We start from the raw sequence: 20,116 nt of genomic DNA, 5'->3' as shown, positions 1-20,116 counted from the left end.
AGAACCCACACACCACACACACACACCACAGCCCTAGAGCAGCCGCCTTGGAGCAGTACTATAAACACAGCCGAAGGCAGGCACACACTATAGGCAATACCTCATTTTGATTCAAGTAATTGTGTTAACGTTCTGGTCAGATCAGATGAGTGTTAGATGTGAGGAAGTGAAGAGTGTGAGAGGAGAGAGGAGAGAGAGAGAGAGAGAGAGAGAGAGAGAGAGAGGAGGGAGAGAGAGAGAGGAGGGAGAGAGAGGAGGGAGAGAGAGGAGGGAGAGAGAGGAGGGAGAGAGAGGAGGGAGAGAGAGGAGGGAGAGAGAGGAGGGAGAGAGAGGAGGGAGGGAGAGAGAGAGGAGGGAGAGAGAGAGGAGGGAGAGAGAGGAGGGAGAGAGAGGAGGGAGAGAGAGGAGGGAGAGAGAGGAGGGAGAGAGAGGAGGGAGAGAGAGAGGAGAGAGAGAGAGAGGAGAGAGAGGAGGGAGAGAGAGAGGAGGGAGAGAGAGAGGAGGGAGAGAGAGAGGAGGGAGAGAGAGAGGAGGGAGAGAGAGAGGAGGGAGAGAGAGAGGAGGGAGAGAGAGAGGAGGGAGAGGGATAAATGCAAGCAAAGGAGAGAGTGAGTGACGTACAAACAGCACACTGGATAACCCCTCTCTGTGTCCCTGTGAAGGGAGAGACTATAAAAAGCACTGACCGCCGGGTGACTTTGCATTTCAAAACGAGACGGCTCCCGCCGCTGTGACTAAAATATACACGTTGACAGATGAGCACCTTACATCCTATGTATTACACACCCGAGGGTCAGTCCTAAATGGCAACTTATTCCCTACACAGTGCACTTACTTTCGACCGGAACATATGAGCCCTGGTCAAAAAATAGTGCACTATCAAGGGAATAGGGATGGCATTTGGGACATGCAGTACGTTTTACTGGACTATCAAACGACTGCCAGAAGACCATTGGACAGTCGTGATGCATTATGCATGATGCACCTGGAAGGAAGAGCCTACTTTATATTCTGGAAGGGTTTTTTGTTCAAAGACTATTTCACATTTAATCGGATGGAGAGTATTTCAAGTCTGGTTTCTATGTAGCTGTTTCCAAGCTGCTTTTTCAAATGCTCTGTTGCATTCTTATTTCCTTAGCTATATTATCAAGGGTATCTAAGACTAAAAAAATGTTAAGATATACAATGTAACCCATCCCCAAACATACCCCCCCATATCTACTCCATCACACACACACATTTTTGATGGAGATGCCGAATTGGACTCTTCCCCCCCAACATACAACCCCCCCACACACACCGCGTCCTGCCAAACCCACTTTGTCTCCGCCCCACCTACACACACAAACCATTGGACTGTAAAGGGCCTCCTCTCACAGAGCACTGGGGGGCTTAAAGCAGTCTGGCATCTCACATACCCTCAACATCCCCTCACACACAGCCCTAAACCCATACGCACACTCCATGACCCACCTCGGGGCTGTCTCCCAGAGCACTGGGGGGCTTAAAGCAGGCTGGCATCTCACATACCCTCAACATCCCCTCACACACAGCGCTAAACCCATGCCCCCACAACACGCACACTCCATGACTCACCTCGGGGCTGTCTCCCAGAGCACTGGGGGGCTTAAAGCAGGCCAGCATCTCCAGCAGGTCGAACAGGGTGGTGAGGTGGGGCTCCTGGAGCAGCAGTAGCATGGGGATGTGCTCCTTCTGGGGCGGGGGGAGACACGAGGCCGGAAGCTGCACCCCCTCGCCCTTACGCTCCCGCCGTGGGGCGCCCAGCGAGACAAACACCATCTGTAAATGAGGAGAGGGAGAGGCATGAGTGCCATAGCTGAAGGGGCCAATCGTGTGTTATTAGGCATTGCGGCTTTGAAAGAGATATCGTTCACGTAAAACGCTGCATATGGTCGGCTCAATCGGAAATGGCCTTCAAAAAGCCGCAATGCCTAATAAACCTGCCGATCGGTTTGAAATCCCCGGTGAATATTTACGCCTAAGTGCAGACTGCCAAGTGTGTGTAGGTAGTTTACCTGCATGTCTTTGAAGCCCAGCTCATGAAGGGTCTTCTCATCGTAGTCCGTGGTGAGCTCATGGCCAGAGGAGATCATTCTGACCGGGCCCATCAAACCACCTGACGGAAACACACACAAACACACACATTAGAAACACAGACTGGCGAAACACCCAATACTAAAAGCGGCTTCTGATCCATTAACTTGTTCCTTTCCCTTGGTGAAAAACCATGCCTCAGATCTGAAAGGACGGCATAGAAACGGTGTAATCCTTCCTTCTGAGGTGATTACCTCAATAGATCACTGAAGGAAGTGTGCATTTCTAATGAGGGGGTAAGGAAACCATTCGCTACATAAGAATTGCCAATTAAATTCAAGACTACTGACACCACAGGCCCTGTTTGAATCCCCCTAAAATACTGATACAAAATACACGGTGAGATCAGAGATTGCTTCAAAAGGGGAAGGATGCAACAGCCTTGAGGAGAATCTCAATTGCATTTCCTTGATCCCATCCAATCACATACTCTTTATCCAATTGTTTTTTTGTTTTTTTAAAAAGGTGAGGAGAGGATGCGAGGAATCAAGGAAAAGCAATCGAGATTCTCCATTGGTATTGCCGCCACACTGGATCAGGGGTCAAAGGTTAGAGGTGACAGACCTGGGAAGTCCCCCTGGCGGCTGCTCTGCCCAAACTCCTGCAGTTGGGCCTGCTGGTTCATCTGCTCCTTCTGCAGGTTCTCGTACCAGTGGGTCACCTCGGCGCGCAGGTCTGCCACCTGGTCACTGGGGTACATCTCGATGGTCATCTGGTACCACATACACAGGTAGGAACGTAGACACACACACAGACAGACGCACACACACACAGACAGAAAGGGAGAGACGCACGCGCACGCGCACACACACACACACACACACACACACACACACACACACACACACAAAGGCAAGTGACCAAACAGACACACACACACAGAAAAAGTGTGTTAGAACATCCTTACAAACATCAAGAATGAGAACACAGCATTCTTCACAGTAGTATCACAACAAACATTTATACTCCGTAAAAGCATGAAATTAGCTTGCACCAATTGTTTCCATTCATTTTGACATTGTGGCCTGTAGATTTTCCCTAATACCACAGAACACAACAGCAACAAGAGCATTTGAGTGTTTCCAAGCGACCAAGGGTTAATAATTAAGTACCAAGATGCTGGGTACTTTCTTGGGTACCTTGTCGGGCAGGCCGGCGGGCTGGCACACGATCCTCAGTGGCAGAGACTGCTTGTCGCTCAGCGCCTTCAGGTGGCTGCTGATGCCCGTGCCCTCGATCTGCCACTGACGCAGGTGGTACGCAAACCTGGAGAGGGGGCAGGAGACAAAGAGAGTGTTGGGGGTGCAGAGAGAAAGTGAGAGAGCGCCAAAGAGAGACACGGTTCTTCGTGCTGGTTGAAATTAGCGTGGGAGTTGAGTTGGGGGGAAAAGTTTGGGTGAAGGGTGGATGGGTCAGGAGAACTGGACCAAGAGCTTGTCCTGTAGCTCTCCAGGTCCAGGGATGATCTCTACTAGGCCAGGCGGAAATATAGTTGATGATAAGCAGCGTGCTGGTTAAGTTTAGAGGTTCAGGGCTTAAAGTACACAGGTTGAGAGGATGGAGATGAGGAGCATGTGTCTCTCTCTGTGAGAGAGTTTCGGTGCGTCTGCTTGCGTACATGCATTTCTGTGTGTGGGTGTGCGAGTTCCCAACCTGCGTCGGAAGGCCTCCAGGTGGGTCTTGAGCATGAGCAGGCCCCTCTCGATGACGGTGAGGCTGGAGTGGGCGTCCTTCTCCAGGTTGGCCGAGGTCATCATCAGGCTCTCCATGCACTTACTGATGAACTCCTGCTCCTTCTCCAGGCCCGTCTTACCAGCTGGGGGACGGAGACGGACACGCAACCGCAGAATCAATATCGGCCAAGATCGGAAATCAGTAGGTCATCGCGGTGACTCCTGATAGGCACGTTGCAATAAGCTGAGCTTCTAGGAAAATGTCTAAAACCGCTCATTCAAAATAATGACTATAAAGTAGGATGTTTTGGATCTGGACGTGCTGCTGCGGACAGGGTTTTCACTTCCTTTTTTGCAGCAATATAAAACAAGGGTGTTATGGTGGAGAAATTCTACTACGAGTCTTCAACCATGTACCAACTGAAGGTCCACTGACCGTTAATGTAGTAGGAGTTGATGTACTGGATGGCAGCGCGGCTGATGTCTGCGGACTGGGCCCTGAGGGCGATGCCCCACAGCTGGTCCATGCCACACAGCTACAGAGGAGGTGGTCAAAGGTTAGAGGTCATGGACAAGCATTGACAAGGTGACAGCAGGGTTGAGAGGTATGGACGGGCCTGAAAGTTACCAAACACCGATGAGACAAACCGTGTGTGAATAAGAGTGTATGTGTGTATGACCAACTGTACTCGGGTGGGTGGGTGTGTGTGTCCCTGTGTGTGTGTGTTTGAATCCTTCTCTGTAATGTGATTTGTGGATTCAAATAAAGTGTGTGTGTGTGTGTACCTCGCAGTTGGAGCCGCTGTCGTAGGCGCTGGTGGCCAGACGGGCCAGGTTACAGAGATGCTGGAAGAGGTTGAGGCCCGTCATGCTGATGGTCTCTGGCTTCAGCTGGGGCATCTGAGGAAACAGGAAGTATTAAGGGCAAACGTTATTACAATGACAGATTTTGAGACTTTAAGACCAACGCTTTGGGCAACTTTTCAGATTTGTTTCCCCCTGGCTAGTGAATCACTTTTCAATGACCTTTCACAATGAATTGACAACTTTGGGACTTTTTAAATTACAACCTCCACCCACCCCTTTTTTTGTTTGTTACAGATTCTAGCTATCAATTTGTTTAATTGGTTTTTAGCTCAGGTTCGCCATCACAGACCACGTTGGAATGACCCTTGTCCAACACCCCTCCCCACTAAGACCAGATTGTCCAGTCCGGTCGTACCTTTTCCAGGAAGAGGTGTTTGTAGGTCTCCATGCCCATGGCGTGCTGGTCTTTGCTGCGGACCTGGTTGAGGAACCAGTGCAGCGCGTCGTCGTAACACTCTCCGTCCTCCACCAGGCAGTGCCACAGGATGTCCACCTGCTCTAGACTCAGTCCTGAGGGAGAGGAGAGGCAGTTAGCGTGTTCATATACTAATACCCGCTGTTATATATGCACACATTCACTGCTGGGGAGAGGAGGAGTTAAACTGGTTTCAGCGTTGGTACACAACCACACACACACTTCCCCGACTATAAGGGGAAGATGAGCGTATCACTCCCACACTGGATCCACAATAGGCACACAACCACACAGGCAGATAGTCATGTACACCACATCCACATTTTCACATACACACAATATAAATGGTTCCCAGAAAAAATTGGCTGCAGTATTAATCCTTTTGTGTCCTGATCGGGCGCCACCATAAGACTGCAGGGAGTCTCCCAGTCTACCTTTAAATCCAAAAATATTAGCTCCCCTTCACGCATACACAAAAGCGTGCAAACACGCACACACACATACACAAAAGTCACACACACACACAGCTATGGATAGAGTGAATTAGCTAGGTAGATCCAGTCACCCCTCTGGAGACGCCAGAGGACAATGAGGTCTCTGTTGTAGGAGAGAGAGGCTCATCAGGTTGCACATCTCCTCCAGGGCCAATTCCATTCCCAGGGTGTAGCCAGCCAGCCATAGAGGGAGAGAATGATAGGGAATGTTTCTGTTGAACTGTATGTGAAGACTGGGTAATGTAACGGAAAGCTGGAATAAGCCTTCCTTATTGGACTCGTCATGGCTGAAACACTCGCCGTTTCATTCTGTTTCGCTCCATTTGGTGCCTAATGAACACGACCCTGTTGACTTACTGAAGTGGTCTGGGGAGCCCAGTGTGGAGAAGACACAGGTCAGGAACTGCAAGCGAACTTGGACTTCCGCACTGTGGCCATACCTGTGATCACATAGTAATCAAAAGAACATATTTCAATAATGAACTATTCTGTTTCCTTTTGAACTGCAACGTCACTCTAACGTCCATTCCAATGCACTTCACATTTCAAATGAGGAAATCAAAAAGACTAGCCACGCCCTCTGTGGTTCTGTCAGGACAAAACATGCACGTGTCGTTTTGTCTCGGCGGTCCCTTAAAGCAGCCAGCACCTCCCGAGCCGGCCACATACACAACCACAGAGTCACTGTCCGCAGCCATTGCACACCAGAACCGCACTGCAGCGAGACTGGTCGGCTTAATAAGCTGCAGTTACATTGGTGTACCTACAATACATGCTGTGTTACCAAATATGTTGCCATACTCCACAGTAATAAGACTGTTACCGTTATATAGTATAGTTACAAGGCATTGGGGGTGGGGGTAGGGTAGTGGAGAGAACGGGTGAGTTACTCACAGGGCAAACTTGTGCCTCTGCTCTCGGACTTCCTGGATGTAGTGCAGCAGGTTCTCAAAGAACAGCTTCATCATGTGCAGCTCCTTCTCCGCCCACCTGAAAGACACGACACCAAAGGGTGTGAGTTCGGAAATTCATTATCGGCTCCGATTTCGGAGCACTCTCGCCCGAGTGTAGCCAGAGCGCAGAATAACTGATAACGGCCGTTGAATATGGCCGGTGTACGTAAACGTCTGCAAAACAAACGGAATGAAACTGTAGCCAGCAGCACAGTTACAGTCACCAACGCTGTGGATAACAGCCTAACAGCTCTGCTAGTAGGGAAGAGTAAAATGGTCAGAGTGAGGTGTTCTAGCATTTGTGTCTGGAAGTAGCTTGCAAAGCTAACCAACGTTAGACAGTTAGATTGGGTGCTTGACTGCCGTGTGAGAACACTCCTAAAAACGCTCAGATCAACCCTATTCCTCGGCCAGAGCGTCCAGTGTGCGCTCTGAACGCTCCGAGTACAAAACAATCTGAATTTACGAACGCCCTGACCGTACTCTGGCAGTCCAACGTGAATTTACGAACGCCCTGACCGTACTCTGGCAGTCCAACGTGAATTTACGAACGCCCTGACCGTACTCTGGCAGTCCAACGTGAATTTACGAACATACCAAATGTCACAAAAACAGTAGTTATTGTCACAATATGTCCAAATTTGTTGCATTGCCAATGTTATTCTGTGATGCCATGTAATGGACAACGTTTGTCTGTTCTAATCATGCTGAGGGTGCGATGCTTACATGGTGATCCAGTGGGTGTCGTAGCTAGAGCCGAACTGCTGAAAAGTGCCGAACAGTTTGGGAAGGAGGCGCAGGGAGACGACCACAGATCTGTGGGAGAGAGAAGCATGGAGCTTCACATAACAGCCAGCCAACGAAGGGATAATACAAAATCATTTGACATTTCAGAGCTATGTTGTTCACACAGACATACACGCTCATATATATATGCGCGCACGCACACACACACACACACCTGTGGTGGGCTAGGTTCTCCAGGCAGCCCTCGATGAAGCGCATGCGGATCTGACGGTCGGTGAACCAGCACACCAGAGAGCACAGGAGCTTCTCCGCCTCGTTGATCAGGCCCTCCGACAGGTGGATCTGACGGAACAGGGAAGAACGGAGAAAGGTCACTCGCACCTCTTTCCAGACTTCAGAATATCACAACAGATCCTAAATTAATAGCGATAACTAACCTTAATAATAAAATGAGCTGCTCCTCGAAACCTAAAGGAGGAAGTGACGCATTCTCCTCTAATACGTTGAGTATTTAGTAGCTGACAAAACGTGTTTGCCACACAGTAACCAGGTTTCCATCCAACCATTTTTATCCAAGTAAAGTACCCGTAGAAAAAAGAGTTTTAAAAAAAATACCTCATAACAGGCCTGATTTAAACTGTCAAATTGTTGGGAAATTCCCTAAAAAGTCAACAAACAAAACTAATACTCGAGACAAGGGTGGATACTTTTTTTGGGTCGCCGATTAGAATATGCAACAAATTGCGGTGCAAATTGCACAGTTGCTGATAGACTAACCATGACTTTGAGATACATTTACAGCCATGCGATGCTGTGCGTGGTCTTGTCACTACAACTTGAAAAAGCTTGCACAGTTTAGTAAGCTCCAGATGAAATCATTTTTAATGAACTTCACAGGGTGGTGAAAGTTGACAGTAATGAGCTTGATGCTCCTTTCCAATAAATATCAAGGGTCTTCATTTGTATGCTGGTGACATGATGATCGGTGATTGGCTGCCTATAACCAAATAAAAATTCTCGCATTGTATTTGCGAGCTGTTGACTATACATTTGCTAGTTATCACGGACCTTATGTGCCAAAACTATCGACCGAGTTAATTAAAGATAGGACACTACTCCTACTCCCCCCCCCCCCCCCCATATAAGACATGTCTATGTCCTGGAAAGTTGGCCAATACATCATTCTAGTCACATTCTAGTCACATTAGCGCACGTTAGCATCAACTGTCCTGGTATAGGGACACCGATCATATAGAGGTTAAAAATGGGATGGAAAAGCTGACTTTTTTAAATGTATTTTTATTCGGTGAATGAACATTTAGACAACAAAATGTGTCACTTGTTTCTGGGAACTGAAACTCTTAACGGCTTCTATGCCGCTAGGCTTCAAGGCTGTCTGACTACTAGAATGCTACGTGCTTTTGCACAGCAAGACAGTCGCCAGCAGAATGCTTTCTTAGTGCACGGTGTAATCCAGTGTCACGGTTCTTACCGCGTCCTCATCCTGCACCAGGTCCCAGAGCAGCGTGTTGCCCTTCTTGCACACGTTGTCCAGGTTGATGTCAGTCACGGCGTGGCCAGAGTACTGGTGCTTGTGGACCTGCGGGCCTGCAGAGGAATAGAACACAGCCGCTGGTGAGAAAGAGAGCCATAAAAAAAAAGGTTCAGTAAAGATTTACTGAAGTGCTAAAATGTCAAGCTCAAATATCATGCTAAAATGTGGCAAGGATGACAACAAACCGAGTGACACTAAGAATGGCAATAAGAAAGCAGCCATATGGAACGCCAGACGGTCACGTTTACAGGTAGAAGATGATTTTGTATTATTTAGCAGACGCTCTTATCCAGAGCAGTAGTGAGTGCATACATTGTCGTACTGGTCCACCGTGGGAATCGAACCCATAACCCTGGCGTTGCAAGCCAGGGGCGGCAGGTTGCCTAGCGGTTAGAGCGTTGGGGCCTGTAACCCAAAGGTTGCTGGATCAAATGCCAAAGCTGACAATGTAAAAACCTGTCGTTCTGCCCCTGAACAAGGCAGTTAACCCACTGTTCCCTGGTAGGCCGTCATTGTAAATAAGAATGTGTTCTTAACTGACTTGCCTAGTTAAATAAAGGTCCAAATTTTAAAAAATAAAAGTGCCTTGCTCTACCACTTGAGCTACACGCGATTAACTGATGGTGAAAGCGTTTGACTGGATTGGCCCATCCAGACGATTAGTAGAACCATAACTACATGATTCGTGCCGCTGTAAACTGAGGCCCGTTATTGGTGTGCAATTAGTTGGGTGAACCGTTCCGAGAGTAGGGTATTCTGTGAATTTTCCAGCCACGATTTCTGGGAAACCTGGGAATTTTGGGCTAAATTTAAGTCAATTCACAACCCTAGGTGCACCGTGCAGTGCAGCCTACCTTGCACCATGTGCTCGTGGTAGATAGAGGCCAGGTTGGGCAGGTGCTGCTGCAAGTGGGAGCTGAGCTCGGCGTGCGAGTTGATCTGCACCAGCTCCTCCTCACAGCCAGACTCCTCACCGTCAAAGTCGGCCATGTTCTTCTCCGACTTGGCGCTGATCTGGGAGCTGCTGCAGGACACGTCGTCTGCGCTCAGCATGTCGTCCGCCATGTGCCTGGTGGATGATTCAATGTTAGAAGGGCAATGCATGTTGTCGTCACTTGAATAAGCCTAAGATTCACGTTGCAAGGAAAACAAATACATTTACACTGAATGTACAAAACATGGCTCTTTCCATGACAGACTGACCAGGTGAATCGAGGTGACAACTATGATCAATTACTGATGTCACTTGTTAAATCCACTTCAAATCAGTGTCGATGAAAGGGAGGAGACAGGTTAAAGGATTTTGAAGCCTAGAGGCAATATTTTTATTTAACCAGGTAGGCTAGCTGAGAACAAGTTCTCATTTACAACTGCGACCTGGCCAAGATAAAGCAAAGCGACACAAACAACAACACAGAGTTACACATGGAGTAAACAAGCGTACAGCCAATAACACAATAGAAAAAAAGAAAGTCTATATGCAGTGTGTGCAAATGGCGTGAGGAGGTAGGCAATCAATAACGAATGAGTTACTGAGTCCATGTCCGAATGAGTCCATGTCTCAATTATTACAATTGAGACATGGATTGTGTATGTGTGCCATTCAGAGGGTTAATGGGCCATACAAAACATTTAAGTGCCTTTGAACGGGGTATGGTAGAAGGTGCCAGGCGCACTGCGTTGAGTGTGTCAAGAACTGCAACACCGCTGGGTTTCACACGCTCAACAGTTGCCCGTGTGTATCAAGACTGGTCCACCACCCAAAAGACATCCAGCCAACTTGACAAAACCGTGGGAAGCATTGGAGTCAACATGGGCCAGCATCCCTGTGGAACGCTTTCGACTCCTTGTAGAGTCCACGCCCCGACGAATTGAGGCTGTTCTGAGGGCAAAACGGGGTGTAACTCAATATTATGAAGGTGTTCCTGATGTTTTGTACACTCAGTGTACATCTAGTTCCTCATGACAAATGTAGAAATGATTGACTGGACACTTCTACACATCTATGCAACTACAGGCAACTCAACTGTCTATGGATGGTGTCTAGACTCATTTGGACGCCGACATAATTGCTAGTAGTTGGTCCTGATTCAACATGTAGAATCGGCCACGGAGAGTTTGTCTTGGTTGGGGTCTGTAGTCGAAAGAAGCCTTAAAAAGAACCTCATCTCCCGAGGCAAATTTGACAAACATAGAACATTGTGAAAGAGGAGATATAAAGAAGATAGCAGGTTAGCGTAAAGAAAGCAAAAATAGATGGTGATAGTCTTACCCTTCGTGGTGGTGGTGATGGTGGTGGTTGTGGGGCCCGATGAAATGTCGGCAGTTGAACAGCTCGTTGCCCATGGCGTCCCCCAGGAAGTCCCCAGGGCAGGGCAGGCAGGTCTGCTCCTGGGGGCCAGGGGCCATTTGGGATGAGGGGCCTCCCATCTCTGAATGTTGTTGTTCGGGCCCATCAGGCCGGGCCGAGCAGGCGTCCAGCATCCTCATGCGGCCCTCCATTGATACCGCAGCCGTTACCATGCCGACAGCTGCCTCGGGGTTAAAGGGCAAACATTTGGGTTTTGGCCCGTCTCCTGCCCCTCTCTCGGCCCTGTCGCCATGCTCCTCCACCAGCGCCTCGCCCGCTTTCCGCTTCCTGACCTCCGGCTGGTCCCGGGGCTGCTTCTGCGGGCTGCCCTCGGCCGCTACGCCCCGGTTGTTCCCCTCTTCATCCTCTTCGTCGTCCTCATCTTCATCATCATCTTCGTCATCTTCCTCCTCCTCCTCCTCCTTGAGGACCTCGCTGTCAGCCATGTCATCAGAGTGCAGCTCACTGCCTGGGCTTCCCGCTGACTGGCTGGCACGGCTGGAGCCCGCCTCGTTGCTGGAGCCCTCGCTGTGGCCACTGCTGCTGCCGGGCCCACTGCTGCCCTCCTCCATGCTGTTGGCCGTCTCGTCCGAGCTGCCCTGCATCGACTCCTGGACGGGGCGGAGAGAGGAGACCAAATCAGTTCCAGTTAAACCAGCCATACATCAGAACCACGAGACGGGGATATTGACTTAGATTAGCTTTTTGATAAAAAGTCTAAAAAGTTAGCTATTGGAGACAGTGGCTAGGCAAACAAAAAAAACAAGGCATGGATTTCTGAACAGCGCTGGAAAGTAACAGTTTGCTACTAACAACAATTCCCATTAAAAGTATTGAGAACGTGCATCACTTGTTTCTCCAGCTAGATGGTGTGAAAAGGGTACTGGAGTGCTACTAACCTCCGTGTCAGAGAGTCTCTGCTGGCCCCGCTTGCTGCCGCCCATCATCTGCTCGTCCATCTCCATGTCGCTACCGCCGCTGTGGTGAGTGTCGCTGTTGTCACTGCTGTCCGGGCTGGCCGCTGGGGAGCCTGGGTAGAGACGAGAAGCAGAGGCTTGATGCATCAGATTCCGCATCTCACAAAACATAAGGTAGTCTATATACAGCAGATATGTTTAAGAGCATATTTATCTAAGCAAGTGGTAAACCATGGTTATTGGTATCTAAAAAGGTGTTCAAGGCTTTTGTTCCATCCAAGCACTAAAACATTCGATTCAACACCTTGATTAGTGCTGGACTGGACCACTCACTTAACAGCACCGGAGTTGTTGACTACCACTGATCAAACAAAAGGTATATCCCCTTGAAATACACAGACACAAACACCACAAACCATCGTACCTTTCTTGTTGCCCATGGGGACGTTGGTGTTGAGCAGCGAGGCGAAGGAGCTCTGCTTGGAGAGCTGGGCCTTTGCGGACAGGGCGTTGTTCCACAGAGCCTTGATCAGCATGGAGGCCAGGTACAGGGTCTGGGGGAGCAGCGTAGAATTACATACAGAATCACAATTATAGGATCTTTATGGTGGGCAGGTGATCAAGACAAAGAGCAGCTCTGTTAGTTAGACTAGGTGTATGTGGCTATAAAGCTCCTTATCAAAGCATTTTTTTTGGTTTTTGTATTTAACCAGGTAGGCCAGTTGAGAACAAGTTCTCATTTACAACTACGACCTGGCCAAGATAAAGCAAAGCGACAGAGTTACACGTGGGATAAACAAAAGTACAGTCACTAACACAATAGAAAAATCTATATACAGTGTGTGCAAATGGAGTAAAGTAGTAAGTAGCGAAGTAATTACAATTTAGCAAATTAACACCGGAGTGATAGATGTGCAGATGATGATGTGCAAGTAGAAATACCGGTGTGCAAAAAGGCAAAACAAAGTAAATAAAAACAGTATGGGGATGAGGAAGGTAGTTGGATGGGCTATTTACAGATGGGCTATGTACAGCTGCAGCGATCGGTAAGCTGCTCAGATAGCTGATGCTTAAAGTTAGGGAGGGAGATATGTCTCCAACTTCAGCGATTTTTGCAATTCGTTCCAGTCATTGGCAGCAGAGAACTGGAAGGAAAGGCAGACAAAGTAGGTGTTGGCTTTGGGGATGACCATTGAGATATACCTGCTGGAGAGCGTGCTACAGGTGGTTGTTGCTATGGTGACCAGTGAGCTGAGATAAGGCGGAGCTTAACCTAGCAAAGTGATATGTAGATCAAATCACACTCAACATTTGATTGTCCACTCCTCGCCGTGGCCTAAATTTGCTTAGTGTTGTGTTTCCTTGCCACAATACTAACTAGTATCGCGATACTGGCATCTTCCCGGATCGAGGTCATTCGTAGAACACCATCAACTACCATTGGGCACTCATGGTGTGTGTGCGTGTGTACCTGTTCGGTGTGCGCGCTGGGGTGCAGGCCGGACACCAGGTTGAGGACGTGGCGCAGCGGCACCGGGTCCAGGTTCTTGATGAGCGAGGGGAACAGGTCGTGGATGTAACGGCTACAGTGCTTCAGCTACATGGGGAGAACAGATAGAGAGGCAGGGTCAAGGAGAACATCAATGGAAAATAACAAAAATAATTGAATGGATTATGATAGCAAAACTAATTGGTAGAATACAGTAAAGAAAAATAAGTTGCTGCTCTAGGATTAGGTCCCTCAATTTGATTAGAGGCTAAATGTATCCTACAAATCCGCATTTCTACGCTGAAAATCTATATACATGCGGCCCCTGGTGTTTAGGACCTAGTTACCTGAGCTGCTGCCCAGATGCAGTCCACATGCTGGGTGCTGAGCCTGCCCTCTGCGGCAAGGAAGTTCAGGATCACTTGGCACTGCTTAATTATCTGGAACGACAACAAAGAGGCACAAAGACAAACTCTGCATTATAACAGGGGAGTTAAAACACAGATTGCCCATAAAAATGTAGCGAATTAGTGTAAGAACGACTTGGAATGGGAAAACTCACCTCTATGTGCAAATTTGGTCCAAATATGTGCTCCACTACATTGTTGTTGATTAGCCAGTCAGCTAGTTCCTTTGCTATTGACCTGGAGGGACAGTTTGAGGTACGCTGCTTTTACGGTCCGTGACGCAGTGCTAAATCAACTCAATGGACTTACGTTTCTTTGTAAAAATCGACACAACTGACTTGAGTTTCATTGTAAAAATCAAATCAATTGACTTACGTTTCGGTGTCGGACACCAGAGACTCGTTATTACAGACATCGTTGAAGGTGTGGAGCTGATTCTGTGGGGAGAAAACGAGTTGTAAAAATGTAATGAATGTATGCATGTACACACCAGTGTAAAAGTCTACATTAAACTGAAAGTCCTAGTGAAGCTTTAACAATGTACACCTGTGTCAAAAACAAAACAGCTGTCACAACGTGCTTCACAGGAACCCGGCCTAGACTCCTCCCAAAGAGCAAGCAACACGGCAGTGTGTGAGTCTCACCGTGATTTGGCTGAGGCCGGCTAGCCTCATGGTGAGCGTGGGGGACATGAAGTATTTGAAGGCCAGGTCCAGGCTTTCCTTGTCGAAGCACAGTGCGCTGTCCAGCGGCTCCTTCACCGTGCTCCACATCAGGTCGGCCATGTTGCGTGCAGCGCTCTGACGCAGCTCCTGGTCCGACAGCTTGCACAGGTACCTGGGGAGGGACACATTTGGAAAGAAGTTACTTGTGAATTGAGTTAACTTTGTTTAAACCAGGAAGTTTCTTCATTAGGAAATACTTTTAATTTGTTCTGTTTAGTTTTAAAAAGTAGAAGACATGGTAGACAGGTTGGACATAATGACTGGACAAATGGGACTAAACAGTCAGGACTAAGTGTGGGGCATCTATCGAGGCTGGCTGCACTCAGATGAGAAGCACCGTGACAATAGTTAGCTACAATGAGAATCAAGTCTTTGCGATCAATAAGATACAGTATGTATCTTTTTAATAACTTCTGAGAAAAACAAACATTTTGCTCAATTCAGGAGGAAGGAGTGATACGCTATAAGGTGTCAATGCACTGGAGTCAGAAATTCACATTTTATCATTCTTCGTCGACTAAGGATCAAAATGACTAAGGAATGTTCCATTTGGACATCAGGACCAGTTAAACCAGCCCACCCAGGTCACATGACAGAGGTATGACGAGGCCTGCGAGATGTCTGGCTGCTCCAAGGTCATGTGAGGAGAAGCTGACTGGAGCACTGGCCACTGTTACCATGGCGAGGGAAGCTCTTCCTAGCAACACCAGTTGGTGGCACAGCAAGAGAGGGCTCTCAGCTGCAATTGCTTCCCATCCAGAAAAAATATATATATACAGTCAAGTATCTGACCGAATTTTGAAATTCAACTCAAATACAAAAATATGCTTGCTTTGTAAGAGCATCCACTAAATTCATCCTTGATTTATGCTAATCGACTGCCAATATGCTGGATTACACCATTTGCATAATGTCCCCCTAATACTACATCCAATATTCAGGGGAGCATCTCTATCAAGTGCGTTTGATTGTGTGTTGGAAAGTGGCGGGCGAGTTGAACAACACCGCACTGTGTATACAAAACTCAATATGCATCTCAAACAGCCCCTTGGGCCATTTCTGACGAGAGGAGCTCCGACTGCAACAGCAACTCTCCTCTCCTCTCACTGCCCCATTTTCTTATTCTCTTACAATGACTGCAGGAAAAAAAGCACTACGCAGAAGTATGGGATGCCATATTGTATAGAGCTGTATTTGATGTGGGGAAAACGGCATGACCTAACATTAACCATTATATGCAATAAAAGGTGTGTGATTCAATCTGTATTGACACATGCCTAAATAGGGATTTCAAGGCACTAGTGAAAACTCACTGGCGGCGAGAAACTAATGAAGACTTAATGATCCTCACTCTGAAGTAAATAGAGATTTCACCAAAAGAGTTTCATTGATATGGAGAGTGTGAACTTACCGTATTACATACGTGCGGAACGGTATGATGTGCTGCATGACGGCGGGAATGTGCAACCATATTCGGATCTGTGTGTGTGTGGAGAGAACAAACAGAATTGGAATCAGACCAACATCCCTTGAGATGTGTGGGAAGCAGTGGAAAACCTAAAAATGGATGCCACTTTAACAGAGCTGGCTGACAACTGATCATTCACTGCAATTACTGACAGAGAGAGCATTCACAAATGAAACAGCTGTGCTATAACATAGAAACTGCATCAAGAACATCTGCATATGGAGCTGAAACAGCATCTGGAGGTAGTGGTAAAATATGTCCAGGATTGGGTGGCTAAATATTAGGCGGTTGGGTTGGGCTGCAATGTTGGGTGGCTGGATTAATTTGTTGGGTGGCTGGATTAATTTATTGGGCGGCTGCCAAGTGGGCTGTGGTGCCATTTTGGGATAAACTCCTACTCACATTGGAGACGATGGTGATGAAGGCGTGGGCGATGGGGAAGGGCAGGCTCTCCGGCGTGCCTGACTCAAAGCAGTCCTTCATGAGCGACAGACCGTGCTTGCCACAGAACAGGCAAACATAGCGAAGCAAATGCAAGGGGACCTCCACATCCTGGTCACGGGGAAAAACAAGGTCAATGCAACTTTATTGTCCACACGGAAGTGGAAAACTAACTTTGGCTTCATATCGCAAATCATAGTGGAAGAGACTAGCGTGATTGGTGCAACTCAATGGTTTCAAGTGGTTTCATACCCTCATCTCCTTTTGGTTTATCAGAACTATAGATTGAAAGCAATATGGTGGATGGATGTATACTGGGAATTTGCTTTCACTTGTCTAGTTCTTTCACACCATCTCATGAAGGAGAAGAGATTATGGCTTTTTTGCAGCCTATTCAGGAAAGAGTACGCAGACCAGAGCTGGGTACATAGTATATGAAATCTTTGAGCATTTGCTTAAGCCTGACTGGTGTGCCAGATAAGTAGGGAGCTTCATCAATAAGTGTATCGATGACGTCTTTACCACAGTGGTCGTACGTACATACTCCAACCAGAAGCCATGGATTACAGGCAATATCCGCAATGAGCTAAAGACGCTTATAAGAAATCCCGCTATGCCCTCCGACGGATGTGGCAGGGCTAGCAAACTATTACGGACTACAAACGGAAGCAGAGCCGCAAGCTGCCCAGTGACAGGAGCCTATCAGACGAGATTAATTACTTATATGCTCGCTTCGAGGCAAGCAGCCCTGAAGCATGCTTGAGAGCACCAGCTGTTCTGGACGAATGTGTGATCACGCTCTTCATAGCCGATGTGAGTAAGACCTTTAAACAGGTCAATATTAATCTGGCCGCACGGACGTGTACTAAGAACGTGTATTAAGAACGTGTAATAAGAACATGCGCGGACCCACTGGCAAGTGTCTTCAATGACATTTCCAACCTCTCCCTGTCTGAGTCTGTAATACCAACATGTTTCAAGGAGACCACCATAGTACCTGTGCCGAAGAAAACTAAGGTAACCTGCCTAAATGCCTACCGACCTGTAGCACTCACGCCTGTAGCCATGAAGTGCTTTAAAAGGTGGGTCATGGCTCACAGCAAACACCATTATCCCAGAAATCCTAGACCCACTCCAATTTGCATAATGCCCCAACAGATCCACAGAAGACGCAATCTCTATTTCACACCACACTGCCCTTTCACACCTGGACAAAAAGGAAAACCTACATGAGAATGCTATTTATTGACTACAGCTCAGCGTTCAACACCATAGTATCCACAAAGCTCATCAATAAGCTAAGGATTCTGGGACTAAACCCCTCCCTCTGCAGCTGGATCCTGGATTTCCTGGCGGGCCGCCCCCAGGTGGTAAGGGTAGGTAACAACATATCTGCCACGCTGATCCTCAACACGGGGGCCCCTCAGGGGTGCGTCCTCAGTCCCCTCCTGTACTCAGTCCCCTCCTCAGTCCCCTCCTGTACCTCAGTCCCCTGCGTCCTCAGTCCCCTCCTGACTGCATGGTCAAGCACTATTCCAAAACCATCAAGTTTGCTGATGACATAACAGTGGTAGGCCTGATCAACACCGATGAGAATCTATAAGGAGGAAGTCAGACCTGACAGTGTGGTGCCAGGAAAACAACCTCTCCCTCAACATGATCAAGACAAAGGAGATGATCGTGGACTACAGGAAAAGGAGGGCCGAGCATGCCCTCATTCTCATCGACGGGGCTGTAGTGGAGCAGGTTAAGAGCTTCAAGTTCCTTGGTGTCCACATCTCCAAAAAACTATCATGGTCCAAACACACCAAGACAGTCGTAAAGACGGCACGACAATGCCTATTCCCCCTCAGGAGACTGAAAAGATTTGGCATGGATCCTCAGATCCTCAAAAAGTAATACAACTGCACCATAGAGAGCATCCTGACTGGTTGCATCACCGCCTGTTATGGCAACTGCTCGGCCTCTGACCGCAAGGCACGACAAGCAGTACCAGAGTGCCAAGTCTAGGTCCAAAAGGCTTCTTAACAGCCTCGACCCCCAAGCCATAAGACCCCTGAACAGCTAATCAAATGGCTACCCAGACTATTTGCATCGACCCCCCCCCCCCCCCCCATTTTTACACTGCTGCTACTCTATTATCAATGCATAGTCACTTTACCTATATGTACAGTACCAGTCAAGTTTGGACACTTACTCAATCCTGGGTTCTTCTTTATTTTGACAATTTTCTACATTGTAGAATAAGTGAAGACATCAAAACTATGAAATAACACATAAGGAATCATGTAGTAACCAAAAGTGTTAAACAAAACAGATTTTATATTTGAGAATCTTCAAAGTAGCCACCCTTTGTCTTGATGACAGCTTTGCACACTCTTGGCATTCTCTCAACCAGCTTCATATAGAATGCTTTTCCAACAGTCTTGAAGGAGTTCTCACATATGCTGAGTAGTTGTTGGCTGCATTTCCTTCACTATGCGGTCCAACTCAACCATCTCATTTGGATTGAGGTCGGGTGATTGTGGAGGCCAGGTCATCTGATGAAGCACTCCATCACTCTCCTTCTTGGTCAAATAGCCCTTAACACAGCCTGGAAGTGTATTGGGTCATTGTCCTGTTGAAAAACAAATGATAGTCCCACTAAGCGCAAACCAGATGGGATGGTGTATCGCTGCAGAATGATGTGGTAGCCATGCTGGTTAAGTGTACCTAAAAATTCTAAATAAATCCCAGACAGTGTCACCAGCAAAGCACCCCCACGGTTCACATGGGAACCACACATGCGGAGATCATCCGTTCACCTACCCTGTGTCTCACCAAGACATGGCGGCTGAAACCAAAAATCTCACATTTGGAATCAACAGACCAAAGGACGGATTTCCACCGGTCTAATGTCCATTGCTCGTGTTTCTTGGCTCAAGAAAGTCTTCTTCATATTGGTGTCCTTTAGAAGTGGCTTCTTTGCAGCAATTCGACCATGAAGACCTGATTCACGTAGTCTCAGCTGAACAGTTGATGTTGAGATGTGGCTGTTACTTTGTGAAGCATTTATTTGGGCTGCAATTTCTGAGGCTGGAAACACTTAACGAACTTAACCTCTGCAGCAGAGGTTTCATCATAGCACTTGACGGTTTTTGCGACTGGCACTTGAAGAAACGTTCAAAGTTCTTGAAATTTTCCAGATTGACTGAGCATCATGTCTTAAAGTAATGACAGACTGTCGTTTCCCTTTGCTTATTTGAGCTGTTCTTGTCTTGCCATAATATGGACTTGGTCTTTTACCAAATAGGGCTATCTTCTGTATACCACCCCTACCTTGTCACAACACAACTGATTGGCTCAAACGCATTAAGGAAAGAAATTTCACAAATTAACTTTTAACAAGGCACACCTGTTAATTGAAATGCATTCAAGGTGACTACCTCATGAAGCTGGTTGAGAGAATGACAAGAGTGATAAAAAAAAATTCACCAAGGCAAAAGGTGGCTACTTTGAAT

General features: G+C 47.5%; 1 protein-coding gene and 1 non-coding gene across 8 annotated transcripts in view; both read right to left on the bottom strand.

Annotated features, from left to right (window-relative positions):
• Positions 1–20,116, bottom strand: part of LOC110486004 (ubiquitin carboxyl-terminal hydrolase 34) — a 57,861-nt gene that overhangs the window by 27,999 nt on the left and 9,746 nt on the right. For 2 of the 7 annotated variants that reach the window (XM_036940653.1, XM_036940654.1), the window contains exons 5-28: positions 16,578–16,727; positions 16,119–16,186; positions 14,627–14,819; positions 14,358–14,419; positions 14,138–14,219; positions 13,923–14,015; positions 13,558–13,683; positions 12,511–12,640; positions 12,069–12,199; positions 11,092–11,780; positions 9,674–9,888; positions 8,757–8,896; positions 7,479–7,606; positions 7,244–7,333; positions 6,459–6,554; positions 5,922–6,004; positions 5,011–5,165; positions 4,575–4,688; positions 4,225–4,324; positions 3,769–3,931; positions 3,228–3,381; positions 2,680–2,827; positions 2,037–2,137; positions 1,597–1,800 (exon numbers count right to left, since the gene is read on the bottom strand). In XM_036940653.1, coding sequence (XP_036796548.1) covers positions 1,597–1,800; positions 2,037–2,137; positions 2,680–2,827; positions 3,228–3,381; positions 3,769–3,931; positions 4,225–4,324; positions 4,575–4,688; positions 5,011–5,165; positions 5,922–6,004; positions 6,459–6,554; positions 7,244–7,333; positions 7,479–7,606; positions 8,757–8,896; positions 9,674–9,888; positions 11,092–11,780; positions 12,069–12,199; positions 12,511–12,640; positions 13,558–13,683; positions 13,923–14,015; positions 14,138–14,219; positions 14,358–14,419; positions 14,627–14,819; positions 16,119–16,186; positions 16,578–16,727 — 3,615 coding nt within the window. The remainder of the gene's footprint in view (positions 1–1,596; positions 1,801–2,036; positions 2,138–2,679; positions 2,828–3,227; positions 3,382–3,768; positions 3,932–4,224; positions 4,325–4,574; positions 4,689–5,010; positions 5,166–5,921; positions 6,005–6,458; positions 6,555–7,243; positions 7,334–7,478; positions 7,607–8,756; positions 8,897–9,673; positions 9,889–11,091; positions 11,781–12,068; positions 12,200–12,510; positions 12,641–13,557; positions 13,684–13,922; positions 14,016–14,137; positions 14,220–14,357; positions 14,420–14,626; positions 14,820–16,118; positions 16,187–16,577; positions 16,728–20,116) is intronic. The other 5 variants (XM_036940657.1, XM_036940655.1, XM_036940659.1 and 2 more) reach the window with 5 other exon arrangements.
• Positions 6,180–6,313, bottom strand: LOC118938574. The gene has a single exon (XR_005035782.1). It is a non-coding gene; the product is annotated as a small nucleolar RNA SNORA70 (small nucleolar RNA).

The sequence above is a fragment of the Oncorhynchus mykiss genome, chromosome 13 (genome assembly GCF_013265735.2).
Source record: "Oncorhynchus mykiss isolate Arlee chromosome 13, USDA_OmykA_1.1, whole genome shotgun sequence".
NCBI classification, from domain to species: Eukaryota; Metazoa; Chordata; class Actinopteri; order Salmoniformes; family Salmonidae; genus Oncorhynchus; species Oncorhynchus mykiss.
Note: the sequence above shows the minus strand (reverse complement) of the source record. Positions and strands in the feature narration are given on the sequence as shown.